This window comes from Crocodylus siamensis, chromosome 6 (assembly GCF_052110815.1).
Source record: "Crocodylus siamensis isolate JL-2025a chromosome 6, ASM5211081v1, whole genome shotgun sequence".
NCBI lineage: Eukaryota > Metazoa > Chordata > Crocodylia > Crocodylidae > Crocodylus > Crocodylus siamensis.
In genome coordinates this window covers 54,560,372-54,580,577 of record NC_143400.1, presented here as the reverse complement: position 1 = coordinate 54,580,577, position 20,206 = coordinate 54,560,372, and the positions used below count along the sequence as shown (strand labels likewise).

General features: G+C 49.7%; 1 protein-coding gene across 1 annotated transcript; it reads right to left on the bottom strand.

Annotated features, from left to right (window-relative positions):
* Positions 1-6,208: 6,208 nt before the first annotated feature.
* On the bottom strand, positions 6,209-13,336 carry LOC149862852 (neutrophil elastase 2A-like). The gene is made up of 3 exons (XM_090054118.1): positions 13,292-13,336; positions 10,750-10,872; positions 6,209-6,352 (listed from the first exon to the last, which is right to left on the bottom strand). The coding sequence occupies exons 1-3, from the start codon at positions 13,334-13,336 to the stop codon at positions 6,209-6,211; spliced, it is 312 nt and encodes a 103-aa protein (XP_089910244.1).
* Positions 13,337-20,206: the final 6,870 nt, after the last annotated feature.

Genomic DNA, 20,206 nt, shown 5'->3' with positions numbered 1-20,206 from the left:
GGCTGCTTCATGCCCAGCATGAAACTCCAGAGCCCTGGGGATCATGGCTGTGGTTCCCAAGGCTCAGGGGTGTGTGAAAGTCTGGGACCCATATGGTGTCTCGGCCTTGGCTGTGCCCCATGCAACATTCTCACTATGAGCTAACAAATGGAAACTAGAGACAAAAGAGTGTAACACGTTTATATAACTGGTGGGATCATCACATAGTCATCAGTGACTCAATGTCTAGTTTCATAGTTTCTAGGGTCGGAAGGGACCTGAGCAGATCATCTAGTCCGACCCCCTGCCATGGCAGGAAAGAGTACTGGGGTCAAACAACCCCAGCAAGGTGTTCATCTAGCCTCCTCTTAAAAACCCCCAGGGTAGGAGCCAGCACCACTTCTCATGGAAGTTGGTTCCAGATCCTAGCCGCCCTGACCGTGAAGTAGCTCCTCCTGATATCGAGCCTAAATCTACCCTCTGCCAGCTTGTGACCATTATTTCTGGTCACTCCTGGCTGTGCTCAGGGGGAACAGGGACTCCCCCAATGCCTGCTGGTCCCCCCTGACTAGTTTATAACAGGCCACTAGATCCCCCCTCAGACTTCTCTTTTGGAGACTGAACAGGTTCAGGTCCCTCAGCCTCTCCTCATAGGGCCTGCCCTGCTGTCCCCTGATCATGTGAGTGGCCCTCCTCTGGACCCTTTCCATGTTGTCCACATCCCTCCTGAAGTGCGGCGCCAGAACTGGACGCAGTACTCCAACTGCGGCCTGACCAGTGCTGCACAGAGGGGGAGTATCACCTCCTTGGATCTGCTTGAGATGCATCTGTGGATGCATGCCAAGGTACGGTTGGCCTTCCTGACTGCCTCCCCACACTGCCGGCCCATGTTCATCTTGGAGTCAGTGATGACTCCAAGATCCTTTTCCGCCTCTGTGCTGACAAGAGGGGAGTTCCCCAACCTGTAGGTATGGTGTTGGTTGTTCCTCCCCAGGTGCATTACTTTGCACTTGTCTGTGTTGAATCCCATCCTATTCTCGTCTGCCCACCTTTGTAACCTGTCTAGGTCCGATTGTAGTCTGTTGCTTCCTTCTAGCATGCCCACATCCCCCCACATCTTAGTGTCATCAGCAAATTTGAACAGGGTGCTTTTCACCCCCTCGTCCAAGTCACTGATGAAGGTGTTGAACAGCGCAGGCCCGAGGACCGAGCCCTGCGGAACCCCACTGCCCACGTCCTTCCAGGTTGAGAAGGACCCATCCACTACCACCCTCTCGGGGCATGCCCAGGCAAGGGTCAGCTCTGGCGTACTGAGCATGCGTGCTCCATGCAGGGATGTGCAGTTTTGGGTGTCTGTAATGGTGGGGTACAATGGTAGAGTTGCTGATTCTGCAGGTTCTTTTGTCTTTCAAATGCTGGGTTCTTGTCTCTGTTTCCGGGTGAGTTCTGTGGTTTCTGAATGAATCAATGCAAGGTGATGGCCTGGTCCTTATAAGCCATTCTGTAAAGGCCTGCTACCATTGTATTTCAATCATTCCCAATCACTCTTATTCATCCGGGAACCAATTTACATGGGAAGGGTATGTGACTCATACAGTTGTGACACAGCAGATACCCAGGCAGAGGACACAAGATGGAGACTTGACATACAAAATGGAAACTTGACGTGACCTTGGTTCACTTACAAACACAGGCCTAAACCATACAATATCCATATGAAACAATAAAAATCAATACAAAAATGATAATAATACAATATACAACAGTAAAAATCAGTACAAACCTAATAATAATACAATATAAAACAGTGGATATCCAAAACCAAAAACTTGCTACCAAAATAAAAATGTTAAAGCTTCTCCTAAGTCTGAGCTTGCTTATGCTTGTCTATAGGGAATAGAGAGGGAGAGAACGAAAAGCCAAAAATAATTGGGGAAGGGAAGGGAATGCATATCTATCATATATATATATATATATAAAAGAAAAAACTGGGGGTTTTGCTACAGAAGGTCATGTCTGGTTACAGGACCCCTGATGTCACTCAGAGTCAGCACAGCATTGGGCAGGGAAGAGATCTGTCTCCCTCACATATCCCAGGGGTCAGAAATTATCCTGCCTGGGGCAGCGCTTTCCCAACAGCCCACTGTGACCAGGAAAGTCATGGGAGGGTCAGTTTGTCCCCTAACAGCCACATTTCCACACCTGCCAAGGTGGCCCCTCTGGATCCCACACAGTGGTCATGGATGAAGGAAGGAGGTGACATTGGAGCCAAGTACATGCAGAGTGCCAAGCAGACGGACAGGGGACCGCTGGACTCATTCGCCAACCCTGACTCAGAGCTGGAAGGACCCTGGCCTTGCAGACAGGTCCAGCTGCTTCCTGGGAGCACAAAGGGGATCTCACCCATGAGGGTCACAGTGTGCTGCTGTCCAGATGAAATCCTCTTGTACCAGGAACCCTCCACATGTGAAAGAGATCCCTGGCCTTCCATGCATCTCCACAAAGGCCATGTATGGTTTTGAGTGAGGCTTGGCTTCCCGTCCACCGATGATTTCCCCTAGGAATCCACCATCCCAAAGAGACACAAAGTCAGGCGATAGAAGTCCACAATCTCCTACCTCCCTAAATCTCTCTGACCACAGCTCTGGCTTGTCAAAGCTCCTTGTCCCTGGCAACAGCCCCAAATCCTGCCCCTGTGCTGAGCCCCTGGAAATGTTCCTCTTGGTCCCCTCAACCTGAGAAATGCATGCCCACCCACACACCTCTCATCCCTTATGAGCTCCGAGTCCCAAGGACCATATTTACATTTAAATCTACCTCCCTGTCCAGTTCCTTGAAGGGTCTGGGGTCAATTACCTGTGAAGCTGGGGGAAAAACTCTCTCCCTTCCCTGCAATCACCAGCCTGAGCCCCACTGGGCAGGAGCAGGCTCACAATAAGCACAAGCAGAAGCTTCACCGCAGCCTGACTTGAGAAGTGAACAATGCTTCTTCTTTGTGGGCATTTACAAAGTGTTGAGACAGGAAACCTCCATATGACATTCCCACGCACCAGGCCCGGGTACAGCCCTCTCTGTCCTGGAAACCCCACCCTGCAGAGAGCAGGTGTAAAGACCACCTCCTCCACTGCCCATACTTGGGTATCCTGCACATCCAGAGCTGAGCTCGGGGGCAGGGTGACTTAGTAGCCAACACAGCTCACTCAGCTCTCTCCCCAGCTCAGTGCTAGTGCAGCGGGGGCTGTGGTTAACACAGACTCATCTCAGTATCTAGTGAGAACTGGGGCCACGCGCTGGACCTTAGACAGATGTCACCGTCTCAAGGCACCTGTGACAGCAGGATTTTCAGAAATGGCCTGTTAAAGACCAAAGGACAGTGTGTCCAGTTCCTTCCACCTCAAGCCATCTGGTCTTACTGCCCTGGGCCTGAAGTCCTTGCTTGTGTGAATTGGAGTCAGCTTGGTTAGATCTCCCTTAGTGTAAGCTGCATGTAGCTTTCTAGGACTCCAGGACAATTTACAACAGCTGAAGAGGTGGCCCATATAAGGCGGCTGCTCCACTGAATTTTTGGTACAGGGCCTGGGAAGTTCCAGCTTGCGTGTCTACATGTACAAGACTGAGACACTTATGTCTGAGCTGGTGACCTCAAGATAGGGCTCCATGAAGGTGTGGGCAGAAGACACATAAAACTGGTATAATCAGCACCGTTCAAGTGTGACTAGCTTGGACATCCTCCTCATCTGTGAAGAGCTGACTGACTTATTAGCAGTAGCACCTCAGCTCCCTCTCCCCCACTCAGGGCTATAGGTGAGAGCTGCAGTTAAACCAACCCTCTGAGCCTGGGTGAGAACGCAGCTCTTTGCTCTTTCTCAACAGACCGCCAGGGTGACTGTGGACAGCCCGTGGCTTAGAGGCACCGGAAACTTGCAGATGAAGATCGTGATGGGAAGGGTTGCGTGGTTTGAGCTCTAGTCTGTAGATCTTGTGGGGAACAACTGGGTAGAGGGTAGGGGGAGCTCAGTGTGAGCATATCTTGCTGTCAAATAATTCATAGAATCACAGAAAATGAGAGTTGGAAGGGACCTCAGGAGGTCACATCTAGTCCCACATGCACAACAGGATTTTTTAGATCATCCCAGCCAAATCTTTGTCTAGATGGCTCTTAAAAATCTCCAAGGGTGGGGATTCCACCACCTCTCCAGGTAACCTGTTCCTGTGTTTTACTACCCTCCCAGTGAGAGAATTTTTCCTAATATCTGACCTAAACTTCCCTGTAGTAACAGCAGTAATTGCTGTAAACAGTCTTATAAGCAGGACCCTGTGGGGAGAGGTGGCAGTCTGGGCCTAATCCCAGTGCCCAGAGATCAGTCCTCCATACCCTTGTATTTCACTGTATCAGGTAGATGTTGTCCCCAGGTTAATACTAGTGTTTTGTATGTGTGTTGTTGCAAGTGTGGCTGACTGGGGCCCAAGGAGAATAAGTGAGGCTAGTAACACTGGTCTGAAGCCGAGCAGAGCTGCTGTGCTGTTGAGGATGTTGGCACTGACACCCTCCTCTTTAAAGAAGACCCCACACCCACTTCCTCCCCAGGAGCTCTCCCAGGAAGAGGTGCTATGGCTCACCAAGGGGAAAGGAGAGCCAGGGTCTCAAAGCCAGGGCCTTGCCCTCGTGAGGACATGCCAAGGTTGGTTTTAGGAAGGTCCTCTCAGGAAGGGGAGACCAGACAAGGCTGCTGCTTGGGGAATCAAGTCCCCGAGGAACAAGCACTGATCCTGTGACAAAGATGTCTGCTTCCATTTTGTCTCTGAAAAACACTTTGGTGTCAGGGAGCCTATACCTCATTCTCCTTCTCAGAGCCAGACCAGGCCCCCTGCTTGGGTTCCAGGCTCCAGCCAGCTCCCCACAGTTGGGAAGGCCAAACAGATGTTGCTTACTTACTCAGTCCCTTGAGCTGTTGAGCACCTGTGTGAGAGCGGGGTTGGTCACCCTCCCTGCATGGCATGTGGAGTTGGGTCTCACCAACCTCCTGGAGCAACCTCCTGGGGCAAAAACACATACCCCCATGTGGGCCTTAGCCCATTAATGATAGGCCCTGTGTCACCTCTTGTCCTAAGCAAAGACTAAATGGGCTTAATGGGAGAGCCCAAGCACTCAGGGTAATGGCACCAGAGGGGCTGATGGTATCTGTGAGACAGATGCAGACCCAGACTCAAATAATCACGTCTTCTCCTGACCAGCTCCATGCTGTATGGAGGAAGGAAAATACAGCCACCCAGAAATAATACAGGCAGAAAAACATGAATCCCTGAACACCATGGGTTTGGCCTAAGAGGCCCTCTACTCCCAAGTTATCCCTTGTCCCAAAACATCTCCTCTATACACTGCTCAGTGACTCAGGTGCTGCACAATTCTTAATGTGAGGCTTGCATATCCACAGAATTACTGCAGCGGGTGCTGCAGTTCTGGACCCAAGACCCTACAATGGCTGAACCCAAGACCCTACAATGGCTGGACCTTAGCCCTGATCCAGGCTGGGGCTTCCTGTGAATTATCACTGGATGAGACCAGTGAGTGAGAGAGGAAAAGGGTATGGGAGTGTCTGTATCCTGGATGGCAGTACCTGGTCAGATCCCGGGGATGTCAGGGAGCCAAGAATGAGAAATGGATCTCCATACCTAAAACCATGTTACTGGACTCAAGGCAACTGCTTGGCACAGGACTCAAGGCAACTGCTGCTTAAAGCCATTTGTTGCAGAGAAAAGCATGGTTTCAGGATTTCACCAAAACAAGCCAGAGAAAGGTTTTCACACTAGACATGAAGAGGCAAAAGAGAAGAGAATGGCATCTGGCACCTTTCCTCTCTGGAGGGCACCAGCTTCAATCTAGTCACAGGAGAAGGTCAGGCTAGCTCAGGAGAGCTGGGTAATGGGGTACGGGGTTTTCCTCTCTGTGTGGCTGCCCGGGATCTAGCCCTAGAGGGAGGAGACATCGGGTGTACAGGACCCTCAGGGAAAGGGATGTTGAGTCCTTCCCATCAAGGGGGAAGGGAAGGGAATAGAGACTAGCTCGGGGTATCCACATCCAGTTGAGATGTAACGATGGCAAGTATCAGGGAACATCTCAAAATCCTCAGAACAAAGCTGAGACCCCCCAGCTCTGAGAGGAACATCCCAGGCCACTGAGGGCAGTAGAGCAGCTTACAGCCAGCCTCCCTCTGTTATCTTCCCTGAATTATTCCTCACCCGTGTTCCTCATTATCCAAGGGATATAAGCCAAGACACAAGTATAGATAGTAGTAGGAATGCCACAGACATTTCCATGGGACACGATAGCCTGGACTATCCTGTTGCACACCAGAGGCCCCCTGGAATCCCCCTAGAAAAAGTAGAGAAAAGAATCACAGGGTTGTAAAATCCTAGAGACGCTGGGCTGGACAGGACCTCCAGAGGTCACCTAGTCCAACTCCTGCCTGAGGCAGGATCATCCCAATCCAAACCATCCTAAGCGTGTCTTAGCACAACAACACAAGACATAACACCTGAGTCAACACATGACATAACACCTGAACCTGCTACAGGTTATACAAAGGGACCATAGTGGCCAAGGTCCTTCTACTGTTAAAAAGTGCTTGAGAGATCCCAGGTAGAGGGCCATGCCCCTACTAGAGGAAGGAAAAAACCACCCCCAGTCCACACCAATCTGACCTTGGGGTAAAATTCCTTTCTGAGCCCAAATGTGGCAATCAGGTTGACCAGGAGCACAGGGGAAGGTCCCCTAGCCAGGAACCTCTGGGTTCAAGTCCCAGCAGGAACATTGGCACAGCCCAGTCGAAGTCCCCAGCCTTGGCTGGAGCCAGCAACCAATGCCTCAGTACTTCAGTACCAAGTTCAGCACAGCATAAGGGAGAGCTGCACTCTAGGAAGCAGGGTCAGGCCTGAAAGAGTTACCTTGAAAGGTGACTTCTCATTTCTGCTGTCCTCCATACAGACCATCAAAGTGGAGTAGAAAAAGGGATTTAAGCTCTTACACTGTTACTTGTTGGCCATCTTCAACTCTACCTCTTGGAGCACCTTGGTTTTCTGGGACCTGTGTACTCCAGTCAATCCCCAGCCAGCCACGCTGCATGTGGTGCCTGATTTCATCACATCCTCAGCTTGGGGCAGATGGATGAGCTTCATGGCCCTCATTATTTTAGCTCTGCATGCCAGCATCCATAAAGAGAACAGAGGGACCAATTACCACCCACCATGCCCTCTAATGAGTGGTAATTGCAGCTAGAAAGAAACTGATGGAGAGATTTTGTCTTTTGCTGGCACACAATCTCCAGAACTTTCAGCAGCTTATTGATGGTCCTTGGAAAGTCCCTGTGTAATTAAGGGAGATAGTAAGGCATAGTTGGGGGAGAACTTGCACAGAGTCACCCACAGGGAGCCAGTAACAGAGCTGGGACTGGAGCCCAGGTGTTCGGGTGCCTAACTCCCTCTGCCTGGTATAAAGGCAGGTCTGCCCTGCTCTTTTGACATATCCTCACTGGGATGCTTTTGAGCATGTGTGTCGCAGGGCACTAAGGTGCCTTCTCCTTTAAGAGCAAAAACTGCCTAGGGAGAGGGCCCTAGGAGCGGAACAGAAACCCCACAGGTGCAGGTTACTATGGCAACAGGCTAAGGAGGGAATTAGCTTGCACCTACACCCAGTCAACTGAGTGGAAGTAGGCAGGGCCCTGGGCACATATAAACCCCAGGGCTGAACTCAGTAGGGGGTAGTTCTCTGGCAGCAACTCAGCCAGGGGAAGGAGCCTCCAGAGAAGAATTGCCTAGAGATGCTGCAGCTGCCTGATCTGCTGCCTCTAGGACTAATGGGGCTCTAGGAGCTCACCAGGTACCCTGGGCTACAAGGCACTTAAGGCTTGGTGGGAAGTTTTTATCTTTTTAAAGGGATAGAGCACACCCTGAACCGATTGTATTATGTTATAGTCCAGGGGCTCATATTTTGGTTGTTGTTTATAAACTGGTGGATCAGGCCAAAGCTGTTGAGGAAGAGGAGACCTCATTGGGGCCCACAATTGTAAGCAGACCCTGGTGCCAGGGGATTGAGCTAGACTAAGGCTTCAGAGGGACAATGTTTGAATGCAATCTGTGAGGCTTGGCACTGAAAGCACAGCAGAGCAGTCACACTCTTCACGTACTTGGCTCCAATGTCTCCTTCTTCCTCTCTCCCAGATTTCTACGTGGGCTCCAGAGGGGCTATGTAGGCAGGTATGGACACCTGGCAGCTCAGGGACAGACTGATCCTCTCCTCACTTTCCTGCTGGTGGCAGGCCAGTGTTGGTCAAGGGCTGCCCAGGCAGTACAGATTCTGACCCCAGGGATGTGCAAGACCCCTGCCTGTTGTGGTAGAGGGACTATCACAGAGCACTTAAGTGCCCTGCTCCTTTAAAGGGGTGAAACTCTTAGGGAGAGAGCCCTAGCAATGAGTGGGGAGCCCCAGCTGCTGGTTACCAGGGCAGCCAGAATGAGTTAGTTGCCAGAAGGGGCAGGGCCTGGCTCATATATAAACCCCAGGGCTGAGGCCAGGAAGGCAGTTCCCTGCTAGCAGCCAGAGGTAAAAGAGCCTCCAGGGAGGAAGTGCCCAGTGATGCTGCAACTTCCTGGTATGTTGTACCTAGGGCTAAGGGGGCTCCATGAGCTCTACAGGTATCCTTCCTACTAGAAACTTAGTGCCAGGGATGAAACCTGATCCTTCTAAAGGGGCTTGTGTTTTGTTTGCTGTTGTATAAGACCAGTGGTTTGGGTGAGGTTATTTGGGGAGGGGGGAGGCCTCATGGGGGAGGGGGGGCCAGCACCAGAAAGGGTGCAGAGACAGAGCTGCAGAGGGCCCAGAGAGGACAAGGGGGCCAAATTACAGCAAGGCCCAGACCGAACAACATCAATGCCATCTGCAAGGCTTGGGGCATAATAAAGGGGTGGCTGGAGCCACGCACATAGCCCATAAGGCTCTGGTGTCCCAGGACACTTATTTTGAAATGGGATTCAGGGAAATCCATCAAGACCATGTCCAACAGGGTGTGAAGGCAGCCTGCCTATATTACAAAATACATCAAAATGTGGTGGGTAAGAATAGAGGGTGCCCATCAAGCTGAATCAGCATGGTCAAGGGGCCTTGGGAGTAACACGGCCATCCTTGAGGACCCCATCCTGTGATGGACAGTGTTGGAGCCATGCATCTAGCCCATAAGTCTGAGTGTCCTGTGAGGCATCCATTTTGAGCAGGACCCAAAAGGGGTCCAAGAACCCACAGGGTTCAGTGGGGTCCATCAGGACCATGTCCAAACAAACCCAAGGGTAGCCTCCCGATTTTATTACAATTACCAGCAAGACATGGCAGGAAAGGAAAAGGGTGCCCATTGGGCAAAAACGGCATGGTCATGGAGCCCTAGGGGCATCACGGCCATCCCTGGGGACCCCACCCTGTGACAATGTGCATCCATATGCTCCTGCTGGCCTACATCAAATCCACAGGAAGTGCTGACAAGTACAAGCAGACTGTAACAGTGCTGTTACTACGGGTGCCATGGAGCCTAAGCAGTTGCACACTGGAAGCACCTCCTCATGTCTACCCCAGACCTGCAGCTAGCTCCTGACATCTTATCTCAATTCTCCTGATTAGTCCATATTTTCTACAAAAACCCAGGTCCTGGCAGCATGGGATTAAATTCTCCACTTACAGTTTTCTCTCCCAAAATAACTGTAATAGCAAAGCTGAGTTCAGGGTTCAAGGTCACCAAGGCAACATAGAGTAGCTATGAATAAACTGAGCCATGAGTTTAGGAGGCTTTTAAACATCCCAGCAGTAGGATCCTGAAAGAGCCTTCCAGTGGGTAGATTGGAAGAAGGATCCAAGCAGCTTTAAGAAACAGCTTGAGCAGTTTGTGAAAAGGGTGGTGGATGGTGTATGACCTGGGAGATCCTTTCCAGACCTGTGCCATATGTTTAAAGCTAAAACTCCATGTCTCTCAAAATATGATGGCCAGAGGCTGACTTGAGAGAACAGAGCCCTGTTGCTGGGAGAGGATGGTCCTTGCACACTCCCTTTTGCAGGAGAAAGAGATTCTCTCTCCCCCACATTATTCCAACTCTTAGTCATCCTCCCTGCTGCTGCCTGTACCACCCTCCCATGTCACCTAAATGACTTGGAGGCCAGCTCCCCATCACCTTCAGTCTAATTTCTGCATCCAAAGCACTTGGGGAAACAGATTCTGTCTCCCCTGGCAGGCTGGAGCACAACAGTGTGTGGCCCTGATACCAGAACAGGGCATTGAAGATTCAGGTTCAAGTCCTGGCTCTGCCATAAGCTCCCTGAGTGACCTACAGGCAGGGGTCTTGCACATCCCTGGGATCAGAATCTGCACTGCCTGGGCAGCCCTTGACCAACACTGGCCTGCCACCAGCAGGAAAGTGAGGAGAGGATCAGTCTGTCCCTGAGCTGCCAGGTGTCCATACCTGCCTACATAGCCCCTCTGGAGCCCACGTAGAAATCTGGGAGAGAGGAAGAAGGAGACATTGGAGCCAAGTACATGAAGAGTGTGACTGCTCTGCCGTGCTTTCAGTGCCAAGCAGAGGGATGGGGGACTGCTCTGCTCATTGCTCAACCCTTATTCAGAGCTGGAAGGACCCTGGCCTTGCAGAAAGGTCTAGCTGCTGCCTGGAAGTGCAGAGGGGATCTCACCCTTGAGGGGTGTAGTGTGCAGCTCTCAAGACTAAATCCTCTCACACCACGAACCTTCCACATGTGAAAGACTGCCCTGGCCCTCCACTTATCTTCACAAAGGCCATGTATGGTCTGGAGTGAGGCTTGGCTTCCCATCCACCAATGATTTCTCTTGGGAATCCCCCATGCTAGAGAGAGACAAACTCCAGAGATAGAAGTCCACGATCTCCTAGCTCCCCAAGTGTCTCTGACCACAACTCTGGATGGTCAGAGCACCTTGTCTCTGGCAACAGGCCCAAACCCAGGCCCTGAGCTGATACCCCAGGAAATGTTTCTTTTGGTCCCCTTGTCCTGAGAAGCTCACACCCACACACAACCCCCCCCCCCCCCGCCCCATGAGCTCTAAATCCCAGGGGCCAGATTTACATTTAAATTGACCTCCCTGCCCAGCTCCTTGAAGGGTTTTGCCTCAACTCCCTGTGGGGGTGAGGGAAAAACCCTCACACTTCCCTGCACTCACCAGCTGTAATGATTTAGGTCCCACAGTGAATAATGACAACTATGAATGAGGAAGAGAACAGACCTTTAATGATACCACAGCAGGGTGTTCCTCTAGCACAGACCATGTGGCTGCCTCCATCTGGACTTCTCCTTACTCTCCAAGGATTGTGTTCAAATTCCTTATGTGGTAAGACATTCCTTTGTAGGGGATTGTCTCCAAAGTCTAACCCTTATCACCACATCTTCCTTTCTTTTTTTTTAAATAAAAATTACCATCACAATATAACAACAAAAACTCCACAACAACAACAATGCAAGACAAAACCATCACCACACCAAACAATCCATAACGTACAGAGGAGAGGTTACTAGCACTTCACTCTGGAGTGAGTCTTTACCACTCACTTCCCTATTCTTCAGGTCCCTTTAACTTATTCACAGACCTCTATGAGCCTTTCTGGCCATTTCACCTGTCTCCTGGATCTCCGGGGTATCGGCTCCTCGTTGGAGGTTTGGGGGCTCTCTGTTGCATCATTAGTATCTTCACCTTTGGAGGAGGAGGAGGAACTAGGAACCATTAACTGAGGCTGCTGCAAGTCTATATCTCCTACTGATGTCCGAGAGCTAAGTGGAAGCACAAGCAGATCTCACTGATGACATCGAAGCATGCCCCCTTGGTCTGTCTGAACTACATAGGACCGTGGGTGCACCAGCTGTTTCACCATACCCTGCTGGTCTCATGTTCTCGACAAGTAATTCCTCAGACAAACTCTATCACCTGGCTTTAGTAGTGAAAGCTCACAAACTGTTGTATCACAGTAGTATTTCTGTTTCTTCTTCTGATCTTCTTTCATTCTCCTTATGGCTACTGTGTTAGGACTTTCCAATAAGGAGTTAGTAATGGGCAGATTCAACCATATCCGTGGACCCATTAACAACTGTGCTGGAAACTAACCACTGTCTGTGCTACAATAAGCCAGTATGCTTTATATAAATCCCCTCCACCGTCCAATGCTTTTTTCATTAGGTTTTTCACTGTCTGAAATGATCGCTCTGCAAGGCCATTCAATTGGGGATAATTGGGACCTGTGTGGTGTAATGAAAATCCCAGTCCATGGCAAATTGCCTAAACTCTGCATTGGAGAACTGTGGCCCCTTATCACTTAATACTTCATCTGGAATACCATGCCTTGCAAATATGGCCTTCAAGCAAGCTATCACTGAGCAAATGCTGCTACATTGCAGTGTACAGATTTCCAGATACAAAGAGTAATAATCAGTAACTATTAAATACACCCTGGAGTTCCACATAAAGAGATCAGTGCCCATCTTCCCATAGGCCCTGTGTGGAACAGGGTGAGGCTTTAGTGGTTCTCCCTGCTGGCAGGGTCTGAATTGTCCTGAGGGATTTCATCAAAGATGTTGAAGAACAGCCAGGTATGTACAAAGGCCCACCTGCTTCATTTACGTTGGATCTGACCATGACACCAATTCAAACAAAGCCTTGACATGTTGCATTCATCTTCTATCCAAGGTCTGATGCAGAAGTGAATCACCAAACGTATACTGGAAGTAGTAAATCCATCATGGCCCACTCCCATTGTACCTGTCATGACACTGAACAGGGAGGGTCACATATGTTCTGATTACAAGCATATAATAGGCAAAGCAGTGCTAAATCATCTGTAGCAGACTCCAGCCATGCACCAGCTCCTTCCTGCTTTTGCTGGAGTGAAGGGTAAAGTGGATTTAGCACAAGTGTATCAGCTGCTCCTTCTGAATGACCAAGCTCCAGATGGACAGACAATGGATAGCCACTGAGGAGCATTCGTAGCCAAATGCCTAGAAATTGAAATAAGCTATTACATGGGGAATTTTCCAAGAGCTTATGGCAGGCTTAGTCACAGGTCTAAAGGGGGTTGTGCCGTAATTTAACAATGTCCACATCAGATTAGAGTTCATGGCAAAATTAGCTGCTTGACTACAAGAAGTACATACCAGGGGATATTACAGGGGCAAAAATTGTTGCGATTACTTGGGGGATGACTGAGGTGATAATCAGCTTCTCAGGTCCCTGGGGACAGGATTTTGTAATGGTGGTCTTACCTGCAGGATTGTGAGTTCACTAGGGAAAGGCGATGTGAAAGGCATGGTCCTGCAGCTGTATGAGGACAAAGTAAGTAGATGGATGTACTTTGGATGGTAGCTGGTACCTGAAGGCAGAAGCAGTCACTGGGACTGGAGGATGAGTCAAGGAAGTCCTTGCAACAGTGTGAAATCAGTAAGGAGGGGCAATGTGATCTAAGTAGACTCCGAGGTCCCTGAAAGAGGGAGCAATGTGATGCTGACCTCACACTGTAGACAAGGGCAATGATTTGTTATGAGGTGGTATTTACACCTCACAAGAGGAAGGATGGTTTCTGCAGCCCTGTGAGAAGGTGATGACAAGGGCAGTTTCTGCGGCCCTGTGAGATAATTGCAAGCGTGCTGTGACAGGCGAGGTACCAGGAGCCATATCAGCTCAAAGGGAGTAAACAGAGGCTGCTGGTACCACTGCCACTGCATGTGAAATCAGCAGGAGAAGAGAAATGTCCCTAGGGGAAGACGCACAGCAGTGTGAATGTATGAGGTCCCCTGGCATGGGGTGATATAATGTCCAAAAAACAAAAGTCCAATATCCCTCCAGCCTCTGCCCAGTATTTGTAGATGGCTAGTTTTAGTATTCTAATGAATGATCTTTGATTTAAATTTCTTCGTTTCACTGAAACTTTCAGAACTGCATTCAATTAAACTTGCTGGGGGCCAGGAAGGTATGAATTACTTGGGATTTACTAAGTATTTAATTACAGCAACGTAACATTCAATACATTTGCTTACATTCACGAATATTTCTACTTATTTTAACATGAATCTACAATGTAGAGTGTCTGGATTATATGAAGTATGGTTCTTCCTTATAGTGTTTCCTTTTTGGCCCTGTGCTCTGTTTGTTTGTGTCTAATTGAACATATGGATAGCCTGCTCAGCAAAGCAAAGGAGGACAACTGCCACATCTCCGAAGGTTCAGGCTTCTGCAGTCTTTCTGCCTCAGCCACATTTCTGCAGCTTAGGCCTAGACCTCTTACAAATAATCAACCCTGGCAACAGCATGTAGCATTGCCTTGCAGCACTTGCAGGAGTATGAAGGTGCTGGTGTTAGAAATATTATTAAAAATGCATTATCAATAGTGCTGTTAGAAAAACACAGCTCCCTGTCTCCCCGGTGTAAGAAGGAGGGGGTTGGAGGGGAGAACACTAAGGGCTCTTTGTACTAAGGTATCACTCTCTCTTTGTTCTGCAAATTTACTATCTCTTTGTTACACTAAATCACACTTTCTTTCATGGCTCCCACATTTCTTAGGCTAGATAAAAATAATTGCGATTTTAGCCTTGAGCTTGAACCTTGTATAACCTCGAGTTCTTTCTAAGCACGCGCAATAAGCTAATGCATATAAGCCTATCCGCCCCGCATACTTAAGTAGTTAATTATAATACACATGCGATGTATGATGTGACGTATTCACATGCATGTTTGTATGAACCGGAAATGAGTTGTAAGAGTTCCTGCTTCTCTACACTGCTCAGGAGAGAGGGGATAAAAGCCTGCTGATGAGTGTTCCCCCGCAGGCAGAGTGTTTGATCTTTTGTCTTCTCTCTCTGACCCTATTTGCAAATATATACCTTTTGTATCACCAACAATGTGTGCCTAAAGGATCATTATTCATTGAGCCTCCAAAGAAACGAACCGTGATTTTTACATCACTGGGATGGTACGTGAAGGATGTGAAGCCACTCAGGGTGGAGTGATGTGACTCTGATAAGTCTCTGAGGTCCTGGGAAACAAGGCAATGTGGTGCATGTTGTACCTCCAGCACTGCAGGGTCAGTAGAGCACAGGTGATGTGACTGGGGAAGTGGTAGCAGCAGTGCTTGGAGGGGAGGGGTGGTAGGAGCAGCACCACCAGGATTGCGAGGCCCCAGAGTTGGGATAATGGGATACAGATCTGACCAGCAGCTCCAGAAGATAGTAGCAGCAAAGGTATTGGGCTGAGTGTGAAGCCTGCAGCCCTGGGTGGTTGGTGAGGCAGTGATGCATTTGGGGCCTTACCTGAAGTTGTGCCAGCAGGACTGTGAGCTCACAGTGGTAATGGTAATAGCATAAAGACTGTGCCACCACGTGATAAAATGACTGGATCAGAGCAACACCACAGGGCTCCCTGCACTGAGTAGAGGGAGCACAAGGCAATGGGGCAGTCGCTACAGCCGTGCCAGGTCAGCGGGGGAAGGGACGGTGTGACAGGAGCCATAGCTGCACCCCAAGAGCTCACAGGGCGATTTGAAGGGGTGCTGCACTCAGCATGGTGAGGTCCCTGAGGAAAGCCAAGCCTGTTACTGAGAGCAGGGCTGGGCAGCAGAGGTAGACCCAGATAATAAGCAACTGCAACTAATTAGGTAACAGCCTGCTGAGGAGAGCAAGGGAAGGTGCCTGTGGCCTGCTGAGAGGCTCCCGGGTCAGGGTTATGCGAAGTCAGGGGCTAGGTAAGACTGACCATGGGCAGAGAGGGGCAGTCTGGCCCGAGCAGAGCTGGAAAAAGGGCCTCGTGTCTGGGAGCAGAGAGAAATAGTGCAGGGAAGCGGTGAACAGCCCTGGCTGCGCTCGCTGAAGGAGCCCCGGGCTGAGCGGAGAGGCAATGCAGGGACTGGAGAGCTGCGAGCAGGCCCAGGAGGGCCTGAGCCGGGGGGGAGCAGCAGAACTGCGGAGGAGCCTGGGGAGCACATGGGGAAAGACACCTAATGCCCTTAGTTGTGTTGGGGTTTTGCTTTAGGTTAGGCTGCGAGGCCTGGATGTGGCTGAAGAGGAGGGAAGGAGGCCACTAAAGATGCCCCACAGAGGGGCTTAGGTGAGTGTTGCCCTAGTGGGCTGCTGGAGCCTGTGAGATGGTCCAGGGCAGTGTACCAGGACCCCCCAGGTGAGGGCGGGGTGGTAGCCGAGTAAAACCAGAGTTGAAGGCATGGGATTAGAGTGGCCATATGGAGGCACCACTCCTGCTGCCAGCAGCAGATCCTGCTACATGATATAATAAGGCACTTGCTTAGCTTGGGGAGATCTTTCTGCAGCTTCTCTCCACCTGCTTGGGACTTGACTACCTGGAATAATTTAATATCATCTGCAAGTTTGGAAATGGATTTGCTCAATGAAATTTCCAGGGCATTGATGAAAGTGCTGAACAAAATTGGGCCCAGCACAAACCCCTGTGGGACCCTTCTTTTGACCTCCCTCCATTCTGAAAAAGTGGCCATTTAACCCTACATGTTGCTTCCTGTCTCTGTAGCTAGCACTTAATCCACAAAATAACATTTCCTCCAATCCTGTGGCAATGCAGTTAAAAAAAGAAGGCTTTGAGGGACATTGTTGAATGCTTTTTGAAAGTCCAAATGTGTTATATCGACTGGTTCCCCCTTGTCCATAGGCAGAGAAGTATTTGCATCAGTGTGAAAACACTGTGATGTGTTGATGGGATATTGGTGGGTTTCTTAGATCACTGGGCAGGGGTATAAGATGTTGCATATGGTGACCACAGCATTGTGAGGTTATTGAGGAATGGGTGATGTGAATAGGTGGGTTAGTGCATTCTTGTGAGGTCACTTGGAGAGGACTGAACTGATGCAGCATTGTGGTCTCCCTGCGGTTTGGGGTGATGTGATGGTTCCTGAAACAGTTTGAGGGAGATGGGATGGGATACCTTGAGGTGGTACCTGCAATAATCTCTGGTAACTGCAGCTCCTGCAGCATTGTGACATCCTAGGAAATGGGGACTGTGATGGTCTAATGCCTACAACAGGCCAAAATCAGTGGGGATGAGGAGATGGAGCCACTTACTAACCGGATTCTGGGGGCACTAGCATAAGATAATGTGACAGTGGTACAAACATATTGTGAGGTCATTAGAGCTTTGGTAATGAAACTGGGATGCCATCTACAGCATTGTACATTATCTGTTGGCAGATTGACAGAAGGTGGTAAGTTTAGTTAGTATCTGCAGTATTGTGAGTTCACCAGGGGAAAGATGATATTTAAAGGTACTTGTAGGCGTGAGAGGTCAGTGAGGGTAAAGTGATGTTATGGTATAGTATTTCCACCATGGCAAGGTTGCCACAGGAATATTGATGCGATATGGGTAATTCCTGCAGTATTGTGACATCACTGGAGGAGAGGCAATGTGATATGGCACTAGCATCAATACAGTAAGGTCACTAGGATATGTGTGACATGACAAGTGAAGTTCCTGCAGCAGTGTGAAGTCACTGGGGTAGGGCGATACAGTCGGGGTGGTAGAGGCAACATTCAGAGGACTCGAGAACTGGAGTAACATGACCGGAGATGTACTTGCCACAGTGGAAATTTTCTGTGGACTGAGTGTTATGATGGGCGCACTACCATAAGCACTGTGAAGTCTCAGGAGGCAGGGTAATGTGATGGTGGCTGCACCTACTGCATTTTTGGACACAGTGTAGTGCAGTCTGAGAAATAGTAGTATGAAGCTAAGGTGGAGAAGACAGTAAATAACAGCTTGATGGGGTGGTACAAACTTTGGTGTGGGGGTCACTGAAGGCAGTGTGATACGACTGGGCTGATGTGTATAGCACTGAGTTGACTGAAGGAGGCCCCTGTGCTGAGTGGAGAGGCAATATGGGAGGCTGGAGAACTGTGATTGTCCCTGGACATTCCCTGTTACCTCCTCAGGTGACAAGAGGCAAATCTAATGCATTAGAATGGCAGAGGCATAGCAAGCTCATTCAGTGCCTGGGACAGGGGAGGGGGTATGCTGCCCACTGTAGACCATGGGGGCAGGTGAGGGGAAGGGAAGTCTTTGTGTGCAGAGCACTCAGGCAGACTGAAGGCAGCATTTGTTCAAACAGTAGTAGCTCCATCATGCTGCCATGTCTGGTGCCCCATTTACTTCCACTCTTTGTCCCCAATATGATATTAGGTGTAGGGCTACATCTGCCATGACAAATGACCTGGAAGCACTATCCCACTTGCCCCTACAGTATGCTGCTGTTTGCAGGGCTGCGCTGCCTGGCTCCTATGGCAGGGCAGCACAGATATGGCAGAGACTCTCTGAGGAGATACTGGTGCCCAGGGCTGATGGCCTCACACCCCACCCCACCCCAACCCCCTTGTTACACTACTGGGAAATTGCTTCTGCATGGATATGAAGTACATGGGGTTGTATGGGAGGTATCTCCAACCGTCTGGGGGAGTAAGGTGATATGATGAGTGGAACCTGCACTAAATGGGGTGGTACCTCCTTGATTTATGAGTTGAGTAGGTGAGAGGTGTTGGACTTGGGAAGTACTTGCAGCATTGCAAAGCCCCTGGAGGTGGGGTAGTGACATACCTGCCCTCGCCTGATGTCTCCAGTGGCTGTGTGGCTTCATAGGAAGGTTTCCTAGACCAGGGTGATGTCACTGAGGCAGAAGTATGTGCCTGGTCCTATCACAGCAGAAGTCACTGGAGGGAGTGTGATGTAAAAAGGAAGTACTAGGACTCAGTGAAGCCACCAGAGCAGGTGTCAAACTAGGAACCTGTGCCCCTGACTCTGTCCTGCTAAGCCTTCAGGAAAACCTCCACCCAATAAGGCATCAGCTTCTAGCAGACCCCTTTCCCTCTTGTCCTCCCAGTCTAACAAGGTCTCAGCTTGTGATCAGGTTCCTCCCCCTACTTCTTTCTCCCTTCCTGGAAGGGGAGGCAGCTCAGTTGGGCTGCCAAAAATACAATGAGCAGGGAGTAACAAAACCCTTGCATATTGCACTTGGAAGATAACTCAAGAGACACCTCTCCCAGGAAGATACTGGGTTCAGCACTAAAGGGAAAGCTCATTGTTATGCATAATACAATAGAGAAATAGGGTACACCTGCATGGAGGAGATTTGTAGGCACTAGTAATGTTCTTGTATAATCATTAAAATCTACTTGGTTCCTGTAATTATTCAGTGTATAAGAAAGGTATTCAAAATATAACTGTTCTGTCAGTTTCCAGGCATGTAAACCCCTGCATACTTCCCCTCTGCCAGCAGATCAAATCAGCTGGCTGGCAGTAATTAAAGGCTCTCTAATTATATTCACTGTCATTTCTTTGAGCTTAATAGCAATGTATGCAGCAAATGAGGAACAAAGCCAAATCATATGGGATTGGGGCCCAGGCACTTGCAGTGGGAGCGTGATGTGACTGAGGAAGAACATACATCAATCGGAGGGAAATAATGGTGGGGTGAGATCTTAGGATATGTGTCATCTTTTGCCACACCCAATCTATGGCCCTTATGCTTTAAGCTGTGTAAATGTAGACTGGGAGCAGGTAGGGAAAGAAACTTGGGGGACTAAATATAGCCCAGTCAGGGTTATAGGGGTGGGAATACCCCAGCCCCAGATTTCAGGCAAGTGGCTGAGCTTTCCCAGCCCCAGGTCTGCACTGCAAATGAATATGGATATCAGGAGATCAAAGTTAGTCCACCTCCTCTGGTAAACGTTGATTGGATCTGCCACTTGAGTGATTTAAGCTGTCACCATCTACCACTCGAAGGTCTGGCTCATACCCAGTCACTAATTGAGTAGGGCATCCTGAAATGTAAAGATCAAGCCCCAATCCTGGGCTGAATGACTCTGGGACAGCACTTGTCCGTATTCCCCTTGACACAGTGAAACCATGGCAACTGTCATCTCAGCATCGTGTGCAGGGATCCGGGTTTTCTGTTTGCTGCTTGGGGCAGCAGAATGCAAGGGACGCTATGTGCGTGTATGGCCAGCAATACAGGCAAGCAGTGGTAGACAGCAGTTCTCCTAGCTGCCTGCAGGTAAGTCTATGCAGGAAGAGGGGGCATAGACAATATGGGAAGGTGCAGAGTGGGGGCAGATTGAGGCCCCCGCAGTTAAGGAGGTAGTGGGGCAGGGTTGGCAGTTGGGGCTGGGGGTGCTGCC

Coding starts and splice junctions, on each gene's coding strand:
- LOC149862852 (XM_090054118.1), bottom strand. CDS start 13,336: ATGCCTTTCACATCGCCTTTCCCTAGTGAACTCACAATCCTGCAG. Junction 10,873..13,291: donor GTGAACTCACAATCCTGCAG/GTAAGACCACCA, acceptor GTCTCTCTCTAG/CATGGGGGATTCCCAAGAGA. Junction 6,353..10,749: donor TCACATGTGGAAGGTTCGTG/GTGTGAGAGGAT, acceptor TACTTTTTCTAG/GGGGATTCCAGGGGGCCTCT.